This window comes from Crocodylus siamensis, chromosome 4 (genome assembly GCF_052110815.1).
Source record: "Crocodylus siamensis isolate JL-2025a chromosome 4, ASM5211081v1, whole genome shotgun sequence".
Lineage (NCBI taxonomy): Eukaryota > Metazoa > Chordata > Crocodylia > Crocodylidae > Crocodylus > Crocodylus siamensis.
The window spans coordinates 42,386,846-42,402,608 of record NC_143398.1 but is presented as its reverse complement, the minus strand read 5'-3'; the positions used below and the strand labels follow the sequence as shown (position 1 = coordinate 42,402,608).

Below are 15,763 nucleotides of genomic sequence, written 5' to 3'. Positions count from 1 at the left end.
CGCTCCCTCCTGCCCTGCAGTTTTAATTATTGACACTGGGTATCTTTGAAAGAAAGAAGCTAATAGGCAGAGCAATTAAAAATTTCACAAGTAGATAAAGCATGAGTACTTGGGCTTGCATAGATTTATACATCAAAACAATGAATTCTATATTTTATGCAGTATAATACAACCATAACACACTGCAACAGCTCTAAAAGAATAACTATGAAACATTCAATAAGCACCTGATATCAGACAATCTGGTGCTTTATACAGTATATTCCTATAATAAAAATTCCATCAGGTCAGCATTGAGCTAATTTATACCCTGTCATGCCTAGGCTGAAACACACAGACTCTTTGATAATGCATATTTCTTCACTCTTTCCAACAACTAGGAATATTTGGATCAAAAACATCTGCAATTCTGTGCTGAAGAACAACAAAATTCATTAAATTCTACCAACATAAATCAACTTAAAGAATAACTAATAAGTGAATACACCCGTATTTAACTGCTCATGCTAATACAGTGTTTTACTTTTGTCTCTGAATTTGTAAATACTATTATCTGTTTTAATTTTGGAAACATCCATGTTAAGACTGCCATTACTTCACTGACCTTATCCAAAAAGTATAGTATTGCTTTTTGCTGGTTCTCTTCATCTGCATTTAGTTTGTGTCTCCCAATAGAAGCAATTAGTTGTGTCTCTTGTTCTAGAAGTGAACAGAGGGCTGCTTTTCTTTCAGCTCCACTGAGAGTGCTGTTAATATGCGCAATCTCCTCTTGTCTCCACACTATATACACACATACACAAAAAAAGTCTTAATTTTAGAATGTCTGAAGGTTAACTAGCTGGGCATTTTGCTTTCATAATTTGCCCATACATACTTATTTTTCAATGACTGATTGAAGCCAAACATTCAGTTCCTTAACTTAAAAACACACAAGTCATTTGTTTTGAAAATCTTCATTCACATAAATAGCACAAACAAAAATCAAACAGTAGAGGTTACAGAGTTATCATGAATTCATTCACATTCTTACTACTGCCAATTTAAACACCAGAATCCAAGACAGTTTTGCATGAAAAAGAAAACCCTACCCAGGGGTCAGCAATGTTTTTGGGCAGCGTGCCAAAAACATCTGCAAACTTGACTTGTAGGATGTTGGCATGCCAGGGGTAGATTGTGGAGGAGCTGTGAGGGGCCCAATTCTTGTTGTGGCAGCACAGGTCTGGCCCCTCCCCTGAGGCACACACGCCAAGCAATGCCTTCACATGCCACTCTCTGACATGTGGGCCGAGGGGCTGCATACCCCTGCCCTAGTCCTTATAGTTACAAAGATGATCTTCAAAAGATGAACTGAGCATACAGGGTAAACTTACTTTTAAATTTTAAGCTCTTTGGACACTTAGACAAAGACTTAAAGATCTGAATTATCCCAAATCATCTCAGTGGAGGTGTTAACAGCGAGGTGTCTATTTATGATGGTTTAAATTTCAATTTTGTGAAGGATTTCAATGCTTATCAATCCATATAAAAAAAAACAAACCAGTATCCTATTAAAACACACCCAAGGAACTGGGAGCGACATAACAGCTTAAGCTCTTGCTACTGGTTTCAAGATATGTCCATTTCATCCCATTTACAGATCACATTGCAAGGGATAGCTCATTTTGGCATCTCAGGGGGAGAGAGGTCCATTAGTGGAGATATTTAGGTAGACTAAGCAGTCCTTTCCTTTCCTCTTCACCCCTCCAAGGCTTGAGCACTACACACAAGAACCATACACCCAAGTCACAGATGAAAGTTACCGCATTATGTTCAATAGTTGACAGTAATGAGAATCTAGCCTCTTGATTCCTAAGGGCCAAATGAAGAAATAGGAAGCTCAAGAAATTGCTAGAGTAGCTGTAGCACTTAGATAACGAAGGTGTGTGGTTTACAACAGATATTACTGAATACATCTACAGACACATACTTCTATACCTGACTGTGCTGTAGAAAACAATGTGACATATTATGAGTGCTGATATATGTAAGACAGATCTCCTTATGAGCATTTGTCTACTCTTAAGAAAATGAAGAGGTTTTAAAACTGAACAATGCTTTTTTGTTTACTGTATAACTTATCTTCTTTGTGAGAGTTTTTTTTGCAAAGTCAAAGCCCTATGCATAAACGTTTTCTTAAATTGTCATTATTTAAAAACAGTTAAAAAATAATGTATCCATTGCAAGTTATGCTCTACATGTATTTGCAAGAAAAAGAAACCTAACATGCTTTTCCATATTAGGGAAGAATTTCTGAAGAAAAAGGTTTGTGCATGATTAAGTTATCTCCAGAATCTCATAGTTCTTCCATTTCAAACCCATTTTCTTAATGCTCTTTTTGCTATAGAGTTAATATTAATGTTTCCCAACAAGTTCAGAGCATCACAAGATACTTTCAGAACAGCCATTTTAGCCACTAGCACCACACAACACAAAACTGCACAGTGGTTCACATATCACAAGGGGGCAGCCTTTTCAAAGACAATGCTGGCAACTCCACTAAGCAACTTTACACACAGTTATTGGAATTGTCAAGATTTACCTCTGCGCCAAAAAGACCTAAGCAACAATGTTAAAAAATAAACCAGGCAGCATACATACTTTACAGATATGCAGAAATCTTTATTTGGCCCATTCCTTGTTTCTTTCCAGTTTTAATTAATTGTTATCATGTGTGCACTTCACAATAATTAATAACATTTTGTTACTAATAAGTATACACACATGAACATAATAGATCTTGTTTACAATTCACACACCACCCCTGCCAAAATTTTGTTACAAGCTGTTGCTAGTTCTGGCTGACCCTGTAACAAAATCCCCCTGTTGTGATCACCAGTAATGCCCTTCACAGATCTCTAGAGGAGAATAATCTCATTCTATTACTGTCACAGTGATTTAGCTTGTGTAAGACTGTTGACACTGTAAGAATGTGAAAGTAGTGCTAGCTGCAGGTAGGAAAAATATGAGCGATTCCTAGAATCACTAAGCTCTGTTCCAATGAGGAGCATGACTGCTGCCAGTTGCAGCCTAGAGAAGGAATCAGTCAACAACAATGAACAAAAACAGAAGCAAATAGTCAAATTAAAGACTAATGCTTTCAACCAGAATTAACAGACATTAAGTAATGGAATTTTGTTTTTATATAATTTATACTGGCACATGCTTCACATGTTGCCTTGATATGAATTTGGGAACTTGCACAATTCAGGGTTGTTGTTGTTGTTGTATGAACACAATGGTATTTAACTGAAGAAAGAGAGACACTTGTAAACCAGAAGTTTCAAATCTAAAAATATCTAGGCTCATTCAAGAATTCAGTGTTAAGATTTATTTCTATTGCAAATAAGCTTCTTACAATTTAAATTAAAAACTGATTGGATTACACAGCCAGCTAAAATACTGTTGGGTGTGAAACAGCCTTTTAAAAAAAAATCTTAGCCACTGTTAGTGTTGCAGTTTCATAATCATCAGCCATACAACATTCCCTTATACAGCTGATTATGAAAAAGCAAGTTCACTTGGTTTTGAATACTCAAATCTAGCACACCTTACAGGAGCTCTCTCTCAGAAAGTGCTAAAGGTATATAAAAAAATGGAGAACATCAGGTGTCACTTTTAAAAATTCTGGTCACTTAACAAGAATGCTTGTCACTTGACTAGTGATTTACCCTCTCAAAAATTAAAAGTGATCTGCCAAAGGCACCCTAACAAGTGTGGCATAAAAAAAGAAAAGAAAAGAAAAGAAAGAAAGAAAAATAGCAGCTCAAGAGTTGTTGTATTACAGCCACTAGGGTCTGCTCCCTCTGCCATATAGCAAGCCAATGACATAGCAGTATCTTTTGCTATAGTTAACTCACAAAACTCAACATGAGACATTTCAAAAGCACATTCTGTACTCTATATGCCAATACTGGCATGAGGCTGGTTTTTACATGTCTATTGGTTTTCTTCAAAAACATTTTCACTGATATTTTCCACATAGCACTTGTGTGTTTTGCTCATTCCTCTATTAGCCATTATGACAATGGCTAATATTACCACCTCTGTATTACTACCACCTACAAGAGAGAAGAATCAACATCAATCTGAAGAAAAACACTGGAAAAGGACACAATGCTGTACAGCATATTCTACCCACTTAATATTTTCCATAAAAATCTACCTCAAACTATAAGCAGGAAATGTTAGAGAAGTCTTTTTTTATATCAGAAATGACTCACTCCATTAGGGGCAGCATACAGGATACTAAGCAGCATGTTTTAATTTTGGCAACTGTTTCCTAAACAATGACACAAAAAGGAGGAGGACAAAGTGAAAAAAACTTAAAGACAAGAAAGCATTGGAAAGGCTTAAGCAAAATATGCCAATTGCCTTTTTACTTTTTGGCTGAAGTTTCACAACCTTCTGGTACAGTTTAAATGTTTAACATTCTAAACTACAGGCATTAAAAGATAGGTTTGGTCTAGATTTATTGTCAACTGGGTAAGTCCATCAATTATTTTAATCTTACTAAATTACAAAAACATTTCCTGTTCTTGTGCCTGGACTTGGCATTAGAGATCGATGAAGCCAACAGTAAATATGCCAAACTGAACAATTATCAGCAGCATTCAGTAAGCTGATTATTTCCTAACAGGAATGAAGAAATATTTGGCTGCTAGATAGTTCTTTACAAACAAAGTATTTCAACTGCTAGCTGACAAAATAGTGGAAGTATTCCCCTTGATGCCAGGGCTCAGTAAGATATTGTTTTCAACAAGACCTAATTTTGGGGCCTAAGCTGATTTGAGAATATTCCTTTAAGAAAAACTTACATTCTAAAGCATTATAAAGCAGTTCAAAGTCTTCCTTTGTTTTAGGATTCAATCTTCGCTCATGCTCCCTTCTCAATTTTTCTTCCTTCTCTTTTTTTCTTCTTACTTCTTCTTGTGCCTCCCATTCCAACCGTAACCTTTTCTCTTGCCTTAATTTCTGTACTGCATTTATGGCATGCCATCGTCGCAAGTAAGTCTGTATTATTACCACCTACAAGAGAGAAGAATCAACATCAATCTGAAGTAAAACACTAGAAAAGGACACAATGCTGTACAGCATACTCTACCCACTTAATATTTTCCACAAATTTCTCTTGTACTCAAACTGTGATGGTATTTTAAATATTCATAGAAGTGAGCAAGCGTTATTCCACATCTAGAATATAACAAAGCTCTTTTCTTCAGCAATAGCAGGAATAGCCACAGGGTGCATCACTGACCACTAAGGTTCAAATTATTGAATACCTCCCCAATCTGTGATTATTCAATATGACTACACCATTAAATTCCTCCAAATCCCTTCTGAAAAAGTTCTTGTTACAGTGTACACTGATAATGGTTATGGCTGCTGATGTGCTGGGATAGTTATCAAACATGTTAGCCAATATTAATTCATTGTTTCCTCACACTTCCATCATACTTCAATACATCTTGAAGTTCCTGCAAGACTGCTCAACAGGTATAGGTGTCTCAAACAACAAGATGCTTGTATCTTAAGAGTTGTCATTTTGGGGGGGGATTTTTTTTTTTTAATAAATATGGTGATTTCCCCCCATTTTTGATAACTATTTCTAGGATGAGTGAATATCTGTACATGATGGAGTGAGTGCTGATACACATGCTCTCTCATACACCACACATATATGCAAAAGTAATAATATTTGTTAACAAGATCATAAGCTTAAAATATACCAAACCTCTAACAGGTACAAAATTCTAGAACAGTTTATAGACAGTCTGATTTCCACAGGACCTCAAGTACATTAATCCAAAGTAATGTAAATTATCCCATATGCCTACCTGAAATTTATAAATATAAGAAAATTATGGAAACAATATATATCTATATCTATAGACATTGTAAAAAACAATACTATACTTTTTGGATATTGTTTCCATAATTTCCCTAATATATATATTGTTTTCATAATTTTCTCATATTTAAAAAATCCAGGTAGGCACGTGGGATAATTCACATTACTCTGGATTAATGTACTTGAGGTCCTATGGAAATTTGGCCATCTAAACTGTTATATAATATATTTATCTCACTGCTAATGTAAATAGACGTATCACGTTTGAACCAATGGAACTGCATATGCTTGTGCCAAGATTAATATTAGTCCTAAATGAAACTTCAGAAAAATGTATGTGAATTTCCAGGGGAAAAATATAGAAAATGCAGCTGAAATTGTGAACGCAGCATCAACTGCACACGCTGAAACACAGGAAGGAGCAGTCATATACTGGGGACCACATTCTGTAAAGTACTTCTGTCACTCAACATTAACCAAATAGCAGTTGCCTCTTACATACCACTTTTTAACAATACATCTGAAAACACTTTTCCATGTCAGTATCATTATTCCCATTCTACAAGTGGAGAAACTGAGGCAGAATGACTAAAGTGACTTGGAAAGGGTTACCCAGCAGGCCTGTGACACAGCTGGGAATTGAAGCAAAGTCTCCCGAGTCCCAATCTAGTGCTATTGCTGACAGCAGGCTGCCTCCTTATGTCACCCTGTGCAGTTTTAACCTTTATGCATGATATTTACATACTTCTAACTTTGTGAGAAAGTTAGAAAGGCTTAAAAAAGAGGCTTAAACAAACTTCTAAATGCAGCTATTTCATATCCTGGGACAGAAACTATGAAAGCATTGAGATTTTTTAAACAGAGAGAAGTAAAGCTCTCTCAAATGTTAAAAATGCAGCCTTAGTAACCTGAGTGAATATGTGCTCCTTTTCCTTCACAAAAGTGAAGATTGAGATGTTTTTCATACTTCTTCTTTAAATGCATTCTGTGAACTTTATCCCATTATGTGTTCAACTAATCTTTTTATTGTGCTGTCTTACAGACAAAGTTTCAAAAGGATGAGAACTTACTGCATCAAGCCTGTGTTTATGATATTCGTCTGCTGCAAGATATTTTCCTGGTTTTATTAGTTTATCCGTCATATTTGACACATAGACACCAATTTTAGTCATTTGGGTGGAGGTTGTATTTCTAGTCTGTTGCTGCTTGTTCTTCTCAACAGTAGTCTGAAACAAAAAGTATGCTTGTGTCATCACAGTAAGTCAACATAAACTATACTGACGATAAAGAACAAGATCAGTTACAACAGAAGCATGTAAGAGTTTAAGCCTAATCCTTAGGTGGTATTTATTCTCTGGCTCTCCCTCCTCCCATCCTCACCCCAATAAATAGTTTGCTTCTGATTTTTTAATCAAGGGAAGGGGAGGGGGAAAAAATCAGAAAATGCCTGTTATTCTGATAATCATGTCAGCCTCCTATTTTATTTAGCAGAAAATATTCTAAATGGAAGACTGTAAAAAGATTACCTGAGTCTCTCGACAGAATATTTCAATTCCTTTGCCAGGTCGTTTTTTGGGTATGGTTTGTGATCCTGCATTATGAAATTCTACACCTGTTTCTCTATGCTTAAATCCCCCCAAAAATGGTTTACGGTAGGTAGGTCTTTCAATCTCTACTGCTACATCCTGGAATGTATTGGCATCTATTCAATGAAAACAATTAGCAAATAAAACAATTTATTGAATATCATTTGCATCTAATTATAGTACCATAAGACTATCAATGCATATTCAATCAAATTTGTACCTACTTATAGCACAAGACTATCAATGCATATTTCAAGAACACTTTACCTGCTTCCACTCTGACAGTTATGACATCGGGCATGTTGTATTCCTGCTGCAATTTAATTGGTCTGATTGGATAATTTTCTGGATCAAGAGATAACATCTCAATCTGGACAGTTTCATGAGGCCTAACTCCAATACTCAATAGAGTCTCACTATCTTCAATCATCCTTCCTAAAAGTAAAAATGTAACAATGAAATGTATTCCTCTCTTTTAAAAAAAATATGATAGAGTTAATAATTTCTTTCCATGTAGTATTACTAGATACGGTGCCAAAGAACAATCGTGGCCCTTTAAGTAAAACAGTCTACTCTGAATTTAGGGTAAGGTTATGTTGATGATGATCCAAGAGATAACCCAGGTAGTACCAATAAAAAGGGGGGGGGGGGAAATCAGTCACAGCAAGAAAAGCCATAGCAATTAAATATATTAATTTTATTATGGTCAAATCTCTGCCTTCCTCAAGGTGTAAGGGAACAAATGAACTGACACATTTCATTTTTAAAATGGAAAATTAAAAAACTCTCCAATCATCTGTGAGGGGCCCAGGAAAAAAAAAATCTGGTTCATTTTACAATATCCCCAATGTACATTTCTATTAACAGTAACAGAGTAACAACCTGATCTTGCAGAAGGATTCACAAAGAGATTCTTGTACCACTGTGGAACCTAACTCAAGTTGACCTGTCAGGATACAATTGCAAAATCAAGGTCTACCTATTCTGACTTTTTTATAGAGCTGAAGAGTTTATGTTAATACATACCTTGAAATAGGAACCGTAAAACACTCTCTGGTATTTTTAGCGGTGTTGCAAAGTACTGCTTGAGGTTCCCTGCAGTCTGGTATATGTTAAAAGCCATTGTGATCATCTGGATATCAGGAACTAACATGATTTTAACTGAGGAAAACAAATATGAGACAAACCCATTTGTGATATATGAAGGGAAAGTGTTATAAATGCTATTATTTGGATTCAGCCATTAATTCTGTTTCCAGTACATACATTTTGGCTCCCCTTTCTTTCCCCAATACAGTTAATGACTGCAACATTTGTATGTATACATGACAATATAATTTGTTATATAAATTGTACACATTTAAATTATTTCCACGGTTACCAAATGCAGAAATTACATGACTTAAAATACACCCATTCCTAAACTATGGTAGAAACTTTTATACCAATACTATAACAGAACTGCTGAGCTAGTTTGTGGTTCTTATGCAAGAGATCATTCCTCACAGTTAGTTCTACTTTCACTCAGTGCAGCGCTCTCCAATTTCTGAGTGGCCAGTAGCTGCAGGACCCTCAGCCACACTGCATGGGCCACATATCCCCAGGCTGCATGTTGCACCACATACGCACACACACCTGGCAGAGGTGCCCAATGCACCATGAAGCACCTCCCCACCGCACTGCACTGGCCCCCATGCTGCATAACCACCCTCCCCCTTCCCCCCCCACCATGTTGAACCACAAGGGCCCCTGCCATGCAGGCTTGCCAGATCACACAGCTCATTTCAATATGGCAGCCATATCCCCAACTGCACAGTGGGCAACTCCTGAACCACACCAATGTGGATACTATGTGGAATTCCTGGATCCCTCTGAGTCTTTCAGGCATGGGCTCCCTCAGCCCCACAAACTGTGCTGCTCCTCACCACCCTCAGGTGTGGGGACAGGCAGCAGAAACAAGGGTAGGGGCTGGCAGGCCATTCTATCCCAGCCCACCAGGCCATTCAATCCAGCCCAAAGGGCCACTCCAAAAAACATATTACTGGCCCACGGCTGCCCCTCTGAAAGCTGGTGGCAGGTGTGGGCTTCTAGAGGCACTGCATCATTGGACAGGGCGGATTCTGTGCTTCTACCTCCATGGGGCTCCCAGGCATAAATATGGTGATATTCCCCCATTTCTGATAACTATTTCTAGGATGAGTGAATGTCTGTGCATGATAGAGTGAGTGCTGATACAGATGCTCTCTCATACACACGCATATATGCAAAAGTAAAAATATTTATTAACAAGATCATAAGCTTAAAGTATACCAAACCTCTAACAGGTAAAAATTCTAGAACAGTTTAGATAGTCCAACTTCCACAGGACCTCAAGTACATTAATCCAAAGTAATGTAAACTATCCCACATGCCTACCTGAAATTTATAAATATAAGAAAATTATGGAAACTATATATATATATATATAGAGAGAGAGAGAGATTGCAAAAACCAATACTACACTTTTTGGATATTGTTTCCATAATTTCCCTAATATTATATATAGTTTCCATAATTTTCTCATATTTAAAAAATCCAGGTAGGCATGTGGGATAATTCACATTACTCTGGATTAATGTACTTGAGGTCCTGTGGAAATTTGGCCATCTAAACTGTTATATAATATATTTATCTCACTGCTAAGGTAAATAAATGTAACACGTTTGAACCAATGGAACTGCATATGCTTGTGCCAAGATTAATACTAGTCCTAAATGAAACTTCAGAAACGTATGTGAATATCTGGAAGCCCCATGTGGAGGCACCAAGTGCGTTGCTGCAAAACCGGACAGCTGGTAAGTGGTGAAGGGACTCTTGCCTACAGGAGGCTGTGGGGGTGCATGTGCCACATGCCCCCCCACAACGGTGCACAGTCCCTGCTGGCTGTGGCAGCAGCAGGAGAATGCATTGAACCCTCAGGGTGCTCATGGACATGGCAGGCAGAGCCCCCTGGTGGCCCATGGCTCTGACTGAGTCCCAGGGGCTGCACATGTGGTGGCACCAAGTAAGCCTGGCCCACTCCCATGTGCCTTTAAGCCAGATCGGGCTGGCTCTGTGCCAGCATGTGGTGATCATGGCACTGCTGGCGAGTTGCACACCATTAGGCCAGGCTGGGCTGGATCTGTGCCTCCATGTGGGGCTTTGAGCACTCTGGTGGGGATGGGGAGCCACATATGGAAGTATGAAGCCCACCTGACCTAATGACATGCTACACCCCAGAGACTCTAAGGTGGTGGATCTGCCTGTCACAACCATGAGCCTCAAGGGTCCTCTGCCTGGTCCTGGCAGCAGGGACTGTGCACAGGGAGCTGCTGCTGTTGAAAGCAAGGGTTATCAATGAGGTGGGGAGTGCAGCAGGGGAGCCCACACCCACTCCACACAAACTCCATAGACTCCCTCACCCACATTCCCCCTTAAACCCCACCCCCACCCACCCCCTGCCTTTCCACAATCCCTGCAAACCCCACACACTCCCAACCTTCATTAACCCCACAACATACTTCCCCCACTCATCCCCCCCACCACACCCTATCCCCTCCCATACAATATAGAACAGTAAGACTTTATTTAAAGCTATGGCAATAGTCTCTATATACACCGGGGTGGACAAGGTTTGGCCCACCAGACACTCTCATTTGGCCTGTGGTGCCCATCAACAAATTGTACCCCACCCAGCCCTTCTGCCACGATGGTGGGAGTGAGGAACCCATCTGTGCACATGCCCCCAGCACCCTACTGCGCCTTGCTCCCACCTTCATGAGTGAAAGGGCCTGGCCTGGCCACCAGCAGCTTCTGAGCGGGGCTGCTGCTGCAGCAACTGGGGACCTGTTTGGCTTCCCCAGTGTCCCACTTGCTCTGGGCAGCAGGTATGGAAGTGACAGGGTGGGGGCAAAGCTGCAGCTGGGTGGAGCATGGACCATGGGGCTGGGGTTGGCGGCAGTGTGGAGCCCAGGCCCAGGAGGTCAGCAGCAGCACAGAGCTTCAGTGGGCAGTGTGTGGGTGAGAGGACGGGGGTGTGTGGGGACTCCCTCCCATCCCACACTTCCTCCATGGTGCACAGCCCTGGCAGGCAGTGGCAGCAGTAGGCAAGGGTGCTCAGGGCACTCATGCCTGGCACAGCTGCTGGTGCCTGGCAGCATGAGGCTCCAGCCAGCGCTGCACATTGTGGTGAGGAGTGCAGCCCCTGCTGGGCCAACTCTATCACTAGTGCTCCCTGCCAATGTTCCCTATAAAGTGCAGCGGTCCATGAACATGCCGCTTGTTGTAAAGTTCCCACTGGGTATGAAAAAGAAGCCTGCCACATAGGCTTAACTTAGAGTTAACATTTCTCTGAGATGGCCTCAAACAAAGGGCCAGTGCTATTCTGAAGGCTGACCCCAGATTAAAACAGGAAGGCCAAGCAGCAGAAAAATCCCTGCCCTGGATTTTCAAAGAGTGTACAGGCTGGTGGGGCCAACCTGGGAATGCACCCTGCCCCCAGGCACCAGCTTTCCCAACTGGGGCCAGGCCCTCCCCCACCTCCTCCCAGGCTGGGAGGGAAGCTCTTTTGGAAGGTGTATATACACTGAGATCACTCTTGCCGTGACTCAAAAATGTGCGAGTGGCTCGGAGCGATTCCCCTACATTGGAGCTGCTCTGGTAAGTCGAGGGAGCGTGCTCCTGGCTGAGCTACATAGGCCAAAGCCTCCTGAATGCTTGAGGGCCAAAGATCCCATGCAGATATATATATATTTCCCGCCCCCCCTTTGCAAATGAACTCTGCCTCTGGATGAATGCCAAAGCAGGCAATTGATTTCAGCCCACCTCAGGTTGAATCTAGCCTAGCCCCCGCCCCCATCTTGGAGAGGAGTCGCTGCCTGCCCTGTGTCACTCTCCCTCCCCATGGGGATACTGGTGCAGTGAGAAGTGGAGCAGAGTGGCCCCCACGCAGCTGAGTAGTAACTTACCACTGGTAAGGTGTCCCGTGGCAGCTCTGGTGCCTTCCCCACACTCCGCACCCAAAGTTGAGAGGAAGCCGCAACCCAGCTCCTCTCCAGACGAGTGCACAGCATTCAAAAGTTTGTACACAGCAAGATTTTTTTTATTGTGCGCAGCTGCGTACACGCGTAGATTAGACAGAACCTTGCTCCCTGCTGCACATGCGTAGCCCCTATGCTTGACGGCAACCCCCTCTCCCAAAAGGAGTACTTCTTGGGGCAAGGGGAAGGACTTCTTGTGACAAAGGACAGGGGTTAGGGGGTGGGACTTTTGGTTCCAAGATGGTGATCGGGGGTGGGGGCACTTATCAAGGGGCAGAGCTACCCTTCTGGCCCTTGACAGCTCACCAAAAGTTGTTAGGTGATCCTACAGCCAAAACAGTTCCCCTGAGTTAGGGGAAGAAGGGGAGGCCTGGGAACTCCAGCAGCTACAGCAAAAAGCAATGGGAGGAGCCTGCAAGGTACCAGTTAGACAGCCCTGATTTAGTGTACATTTCCCTACCAAACTAAAGCACCAGCCTAATATCTTACTCCTGTCTTTATCTTCTGGAGTATATTTTTATTAATACAATGTAATATTAAAATTAAATCTTAAACCACAAATTTAAAGCTATATTCCTTGATACTTCAACAGTGTAATGGGAAAGACTAAAAAAACCTTGAGAAAATTGTAGATATAAATCTCCTTAAAAGTGTCAAGCAGGCAGTAAGAGCCAGCAGATGATCATAACAAATTTCATACCCGTTGCTGTAGCACTTGTCATCCATTCTGGTAGTGGTTTCATCTCGGATTCCAAAGGCTCCGATGGAGTCTTCTTCAAGTCGTACTGTTCAGATGCTAACAACTCCATAAATTTGTCAGTAGTGATTTGAGATCTGTCCTCAGTTGTTTCTACATACGAAGGAGCAGGCAGAGAGATACTTGGTCCACCTCCTTCAAGCAGTTCTTGATCATCCTCTAGACGCATGTATTGAGGAATGAGCTCCTGCTGTTCTGCACTTGACTGCTCTTGTTCTTCTGAGGTAAATTCCTGCTCTACTTCCCCAGGGGCCCATTCCTGTTCCCTGTCCCTTGGAGCTGGTTGCTCTGTGGTCAGTTCCTGCCCTGCTTCCTTTGAAACTTGCTCCCCTGAGGGCAGTTCCTGCTCCTCAATTAATTGTGCTGCCTCTGTTGGTTCATTCAGAGGCAAAGATTTCTCTGCTGTATCCACATGATTGGTTTCTACCTGTGGTATTATTACAGGTGCATGCTCTATCATTTGCTTAGCAGTGTCTGATACTTCAGTTTGATCTTCTTCACCAAGGATCTCCCCTGCCTCCTCTGCATCAGCCATTTTCCTAAAATAAAAGTTTCCACTAGCTTTAACAGCCATCTTGCACAAATCAGAATTTCTCCCCAGTAGTTAAGACCTTATCGGGCCACCTTACCCAGAGAAGGCAGTCTTTCACTGTTTCCTACTCTGTTACTTAACCTATATTTTGGAGATTCCACCACCTCTCTGGGTAACCTGTTCCAGTGCTTCATCACCCTCCTAGTGAGAAAGTTTTTCCTAATATCCAACTTAAACTTCTCTTGCTGCAACTTAAAACCATTGCTCCTTGTTCTGTCACCACTGAGAACAGTCTAGCTCAGGGGCAGGCAATTATTTCAGGCAGAGGGGCACATACTTAGTTTTGGCAAGCTATTGAGGGCCACATGACAGGCAGTCAGGGACAGATGAATATCATTTTCTAAATTTTTTAGGGGCTCCTCGGGCCAGATGGAATGGCCTGGTGGGCCGCATACGGCCCATGGGCTGCATTTTGCCCACCCTTGGTCTAGCTTCATCCTCTTTCAAACCTCCGTTTAGGTTATTGAAAGCTATTATTAAATCTCTTCAGCTTTCTCTTCTCCAAACTAAATAAGCCCATTTCCCTCAGCCTCTCATGTCCCACAGCCCTCAAACCATTTGTGTTGCCCTCTGCCGGACTTTCTCCAACTTGTCCGCACCCTTTCTGTAGTGGGAGACCCAAACCTGGACACGGTACCAGATATGGCTTCACCAGTACAGATCAGAAAGGAACAATCACTTCCCTGAATCTGCTGGCAATGCCCCTACTAACACAGTAGTTTCCACTCCGAATAGTTTGCACTCAGTGAGACTTGCTTATACAGGTAAGGCACAAGGGGATCTATTTTCCAGAACCTGCCACGGGAATATTCTGTGGTACCTCAGAGGCAGGGCAGAGCACAGCACAATTGCTCTTCCCCTTACAGGCTCTCCACCTCCTGCCCTACCGCTGCCAACCACAAGATGCAGCTTGGGTGATTCCTTGGTCCAGAGCATGATACCCAGCTCCAGTGCCATGGTCTCTTGACGCCAGATTGCTGCAGATGGCTCACGGAGCAGGGCACCTGTACACGCGCTGCCTAGGTTCCGCAACTGAGCAAGCGCGCCTGGGCCACGGCCCATTCCCAGACTCCGGAGGAGAGCCGAAGCTAGCACTACACCTCCAGCACCAGCAGGCACCACCGCAACCTTCGCCTTCGCCGCGCGCCACGAGGGGAAGGCGCCACACTGCGCCTGCGCGCTCCCACCGGCACCCGACCGCACTGCGCCTGCGCGCGGAAATCCACTCCGCACACTGCACGCCCCAGCCCCGCGGCTCGTGCCTTGCCGGTTGCTATGAAAGCAGATTCCGTGGCTGCCCCACACCGCGTGCGTCGCCCCTCGCCTCCGTGAGCCGGGCACTACCTCAGCGGCCGAGATCCAGCGAGGTCCTAGCGCGCTGCCGCCTCTTCCTGCTCGCGCCTTGTGGCGTCCACCTGGTGATACTGTCGCTATGGCAACCCCAGACTTCGCGAGATCCCGCGCGATCTGGGGGAGCATGCGCGGAGCGGCTCGGGACATAGGTTCTGCTTCCGGCAGGCGAGGCGGGCTGAGCTGCAAACAGTTATGCGCCCCGCCCCCTCCCTCCACGCCCCAGCGCATGCGCTTCCACCTGGGCGTTTGGCAAAAGACTGGCGGCGGTGCCCGCTCAGAAAGGGAAGCGCGTGCACAACGGTCCGCAGCTGCAGGTCGGGGCAGTGCTGCGCTCCGGCACTGCCTGGGGATGCTTTGCAACGTAAATTATTTCCACAGTTACCAAATGAAGAATTTACACGACTTAAAATACACCCATTTCTCAACGTGGTAGAAACTTTTATCCCGATACTGTAACAGAAGTGCTCAGCTGCAGCCTGTGGCTCTTAAAGAGATGACTCCGCACACAGACAGACCCACTGGCACTCAGTG

General features: G+C 42.8%; 1 protein-coding gene across 3 annotated transcripts in view; it reads right to left on the bottom strand.

Annotated features, from left to right (window-relative positions):
- IQUB (IQ motif and ubiquitin domain containing) overlaps positions 1–15,448 on the bottom strand; it is a 53,631-nt gene extending 38,183 nt beyond the window's left edge. For all 3 annotated transcript variants that reach the window (XM_090042175.1, XM_090042176.1, XM_090042177.1), the window contains exons 1-8: positions 15,224–15,448; positions 13,231–13,826; positions 8,500–8,634; positions 7,741–7,908; positions 7,414–7,589; positions 6,958–7,113; positions 4,854–5,064; positions 605–780 (exon numbers count right to left, since the gene is read on the bottom strand). In XM_090042175.1, the coding sequence (XP_089898301.1) occupies positions 605–780; positions 4,854–5,064; positions 6,958–7,113; positions 7,414–7,589; positions 7,741–7,908; positions 8,500–8,634; positions 13,231–13,822 (1,614 nt within the window). In that variant the 5' untranslated portion in view covers positions 13,823–13,826; positions 15,224–15,448. The remainder of the gene's footprint in view (positions 1–604; positions 781–4,853; positions 5,065–6,957; positions 7,114–7,413; positions 7,590–7,740; positions 7,909–8,499; positions 8,635–13,230; positions 13,827–15,223) is intronic.
- Between the last annotated feature and the right edge of the window lie 315 nt (positions 15,449–15,763).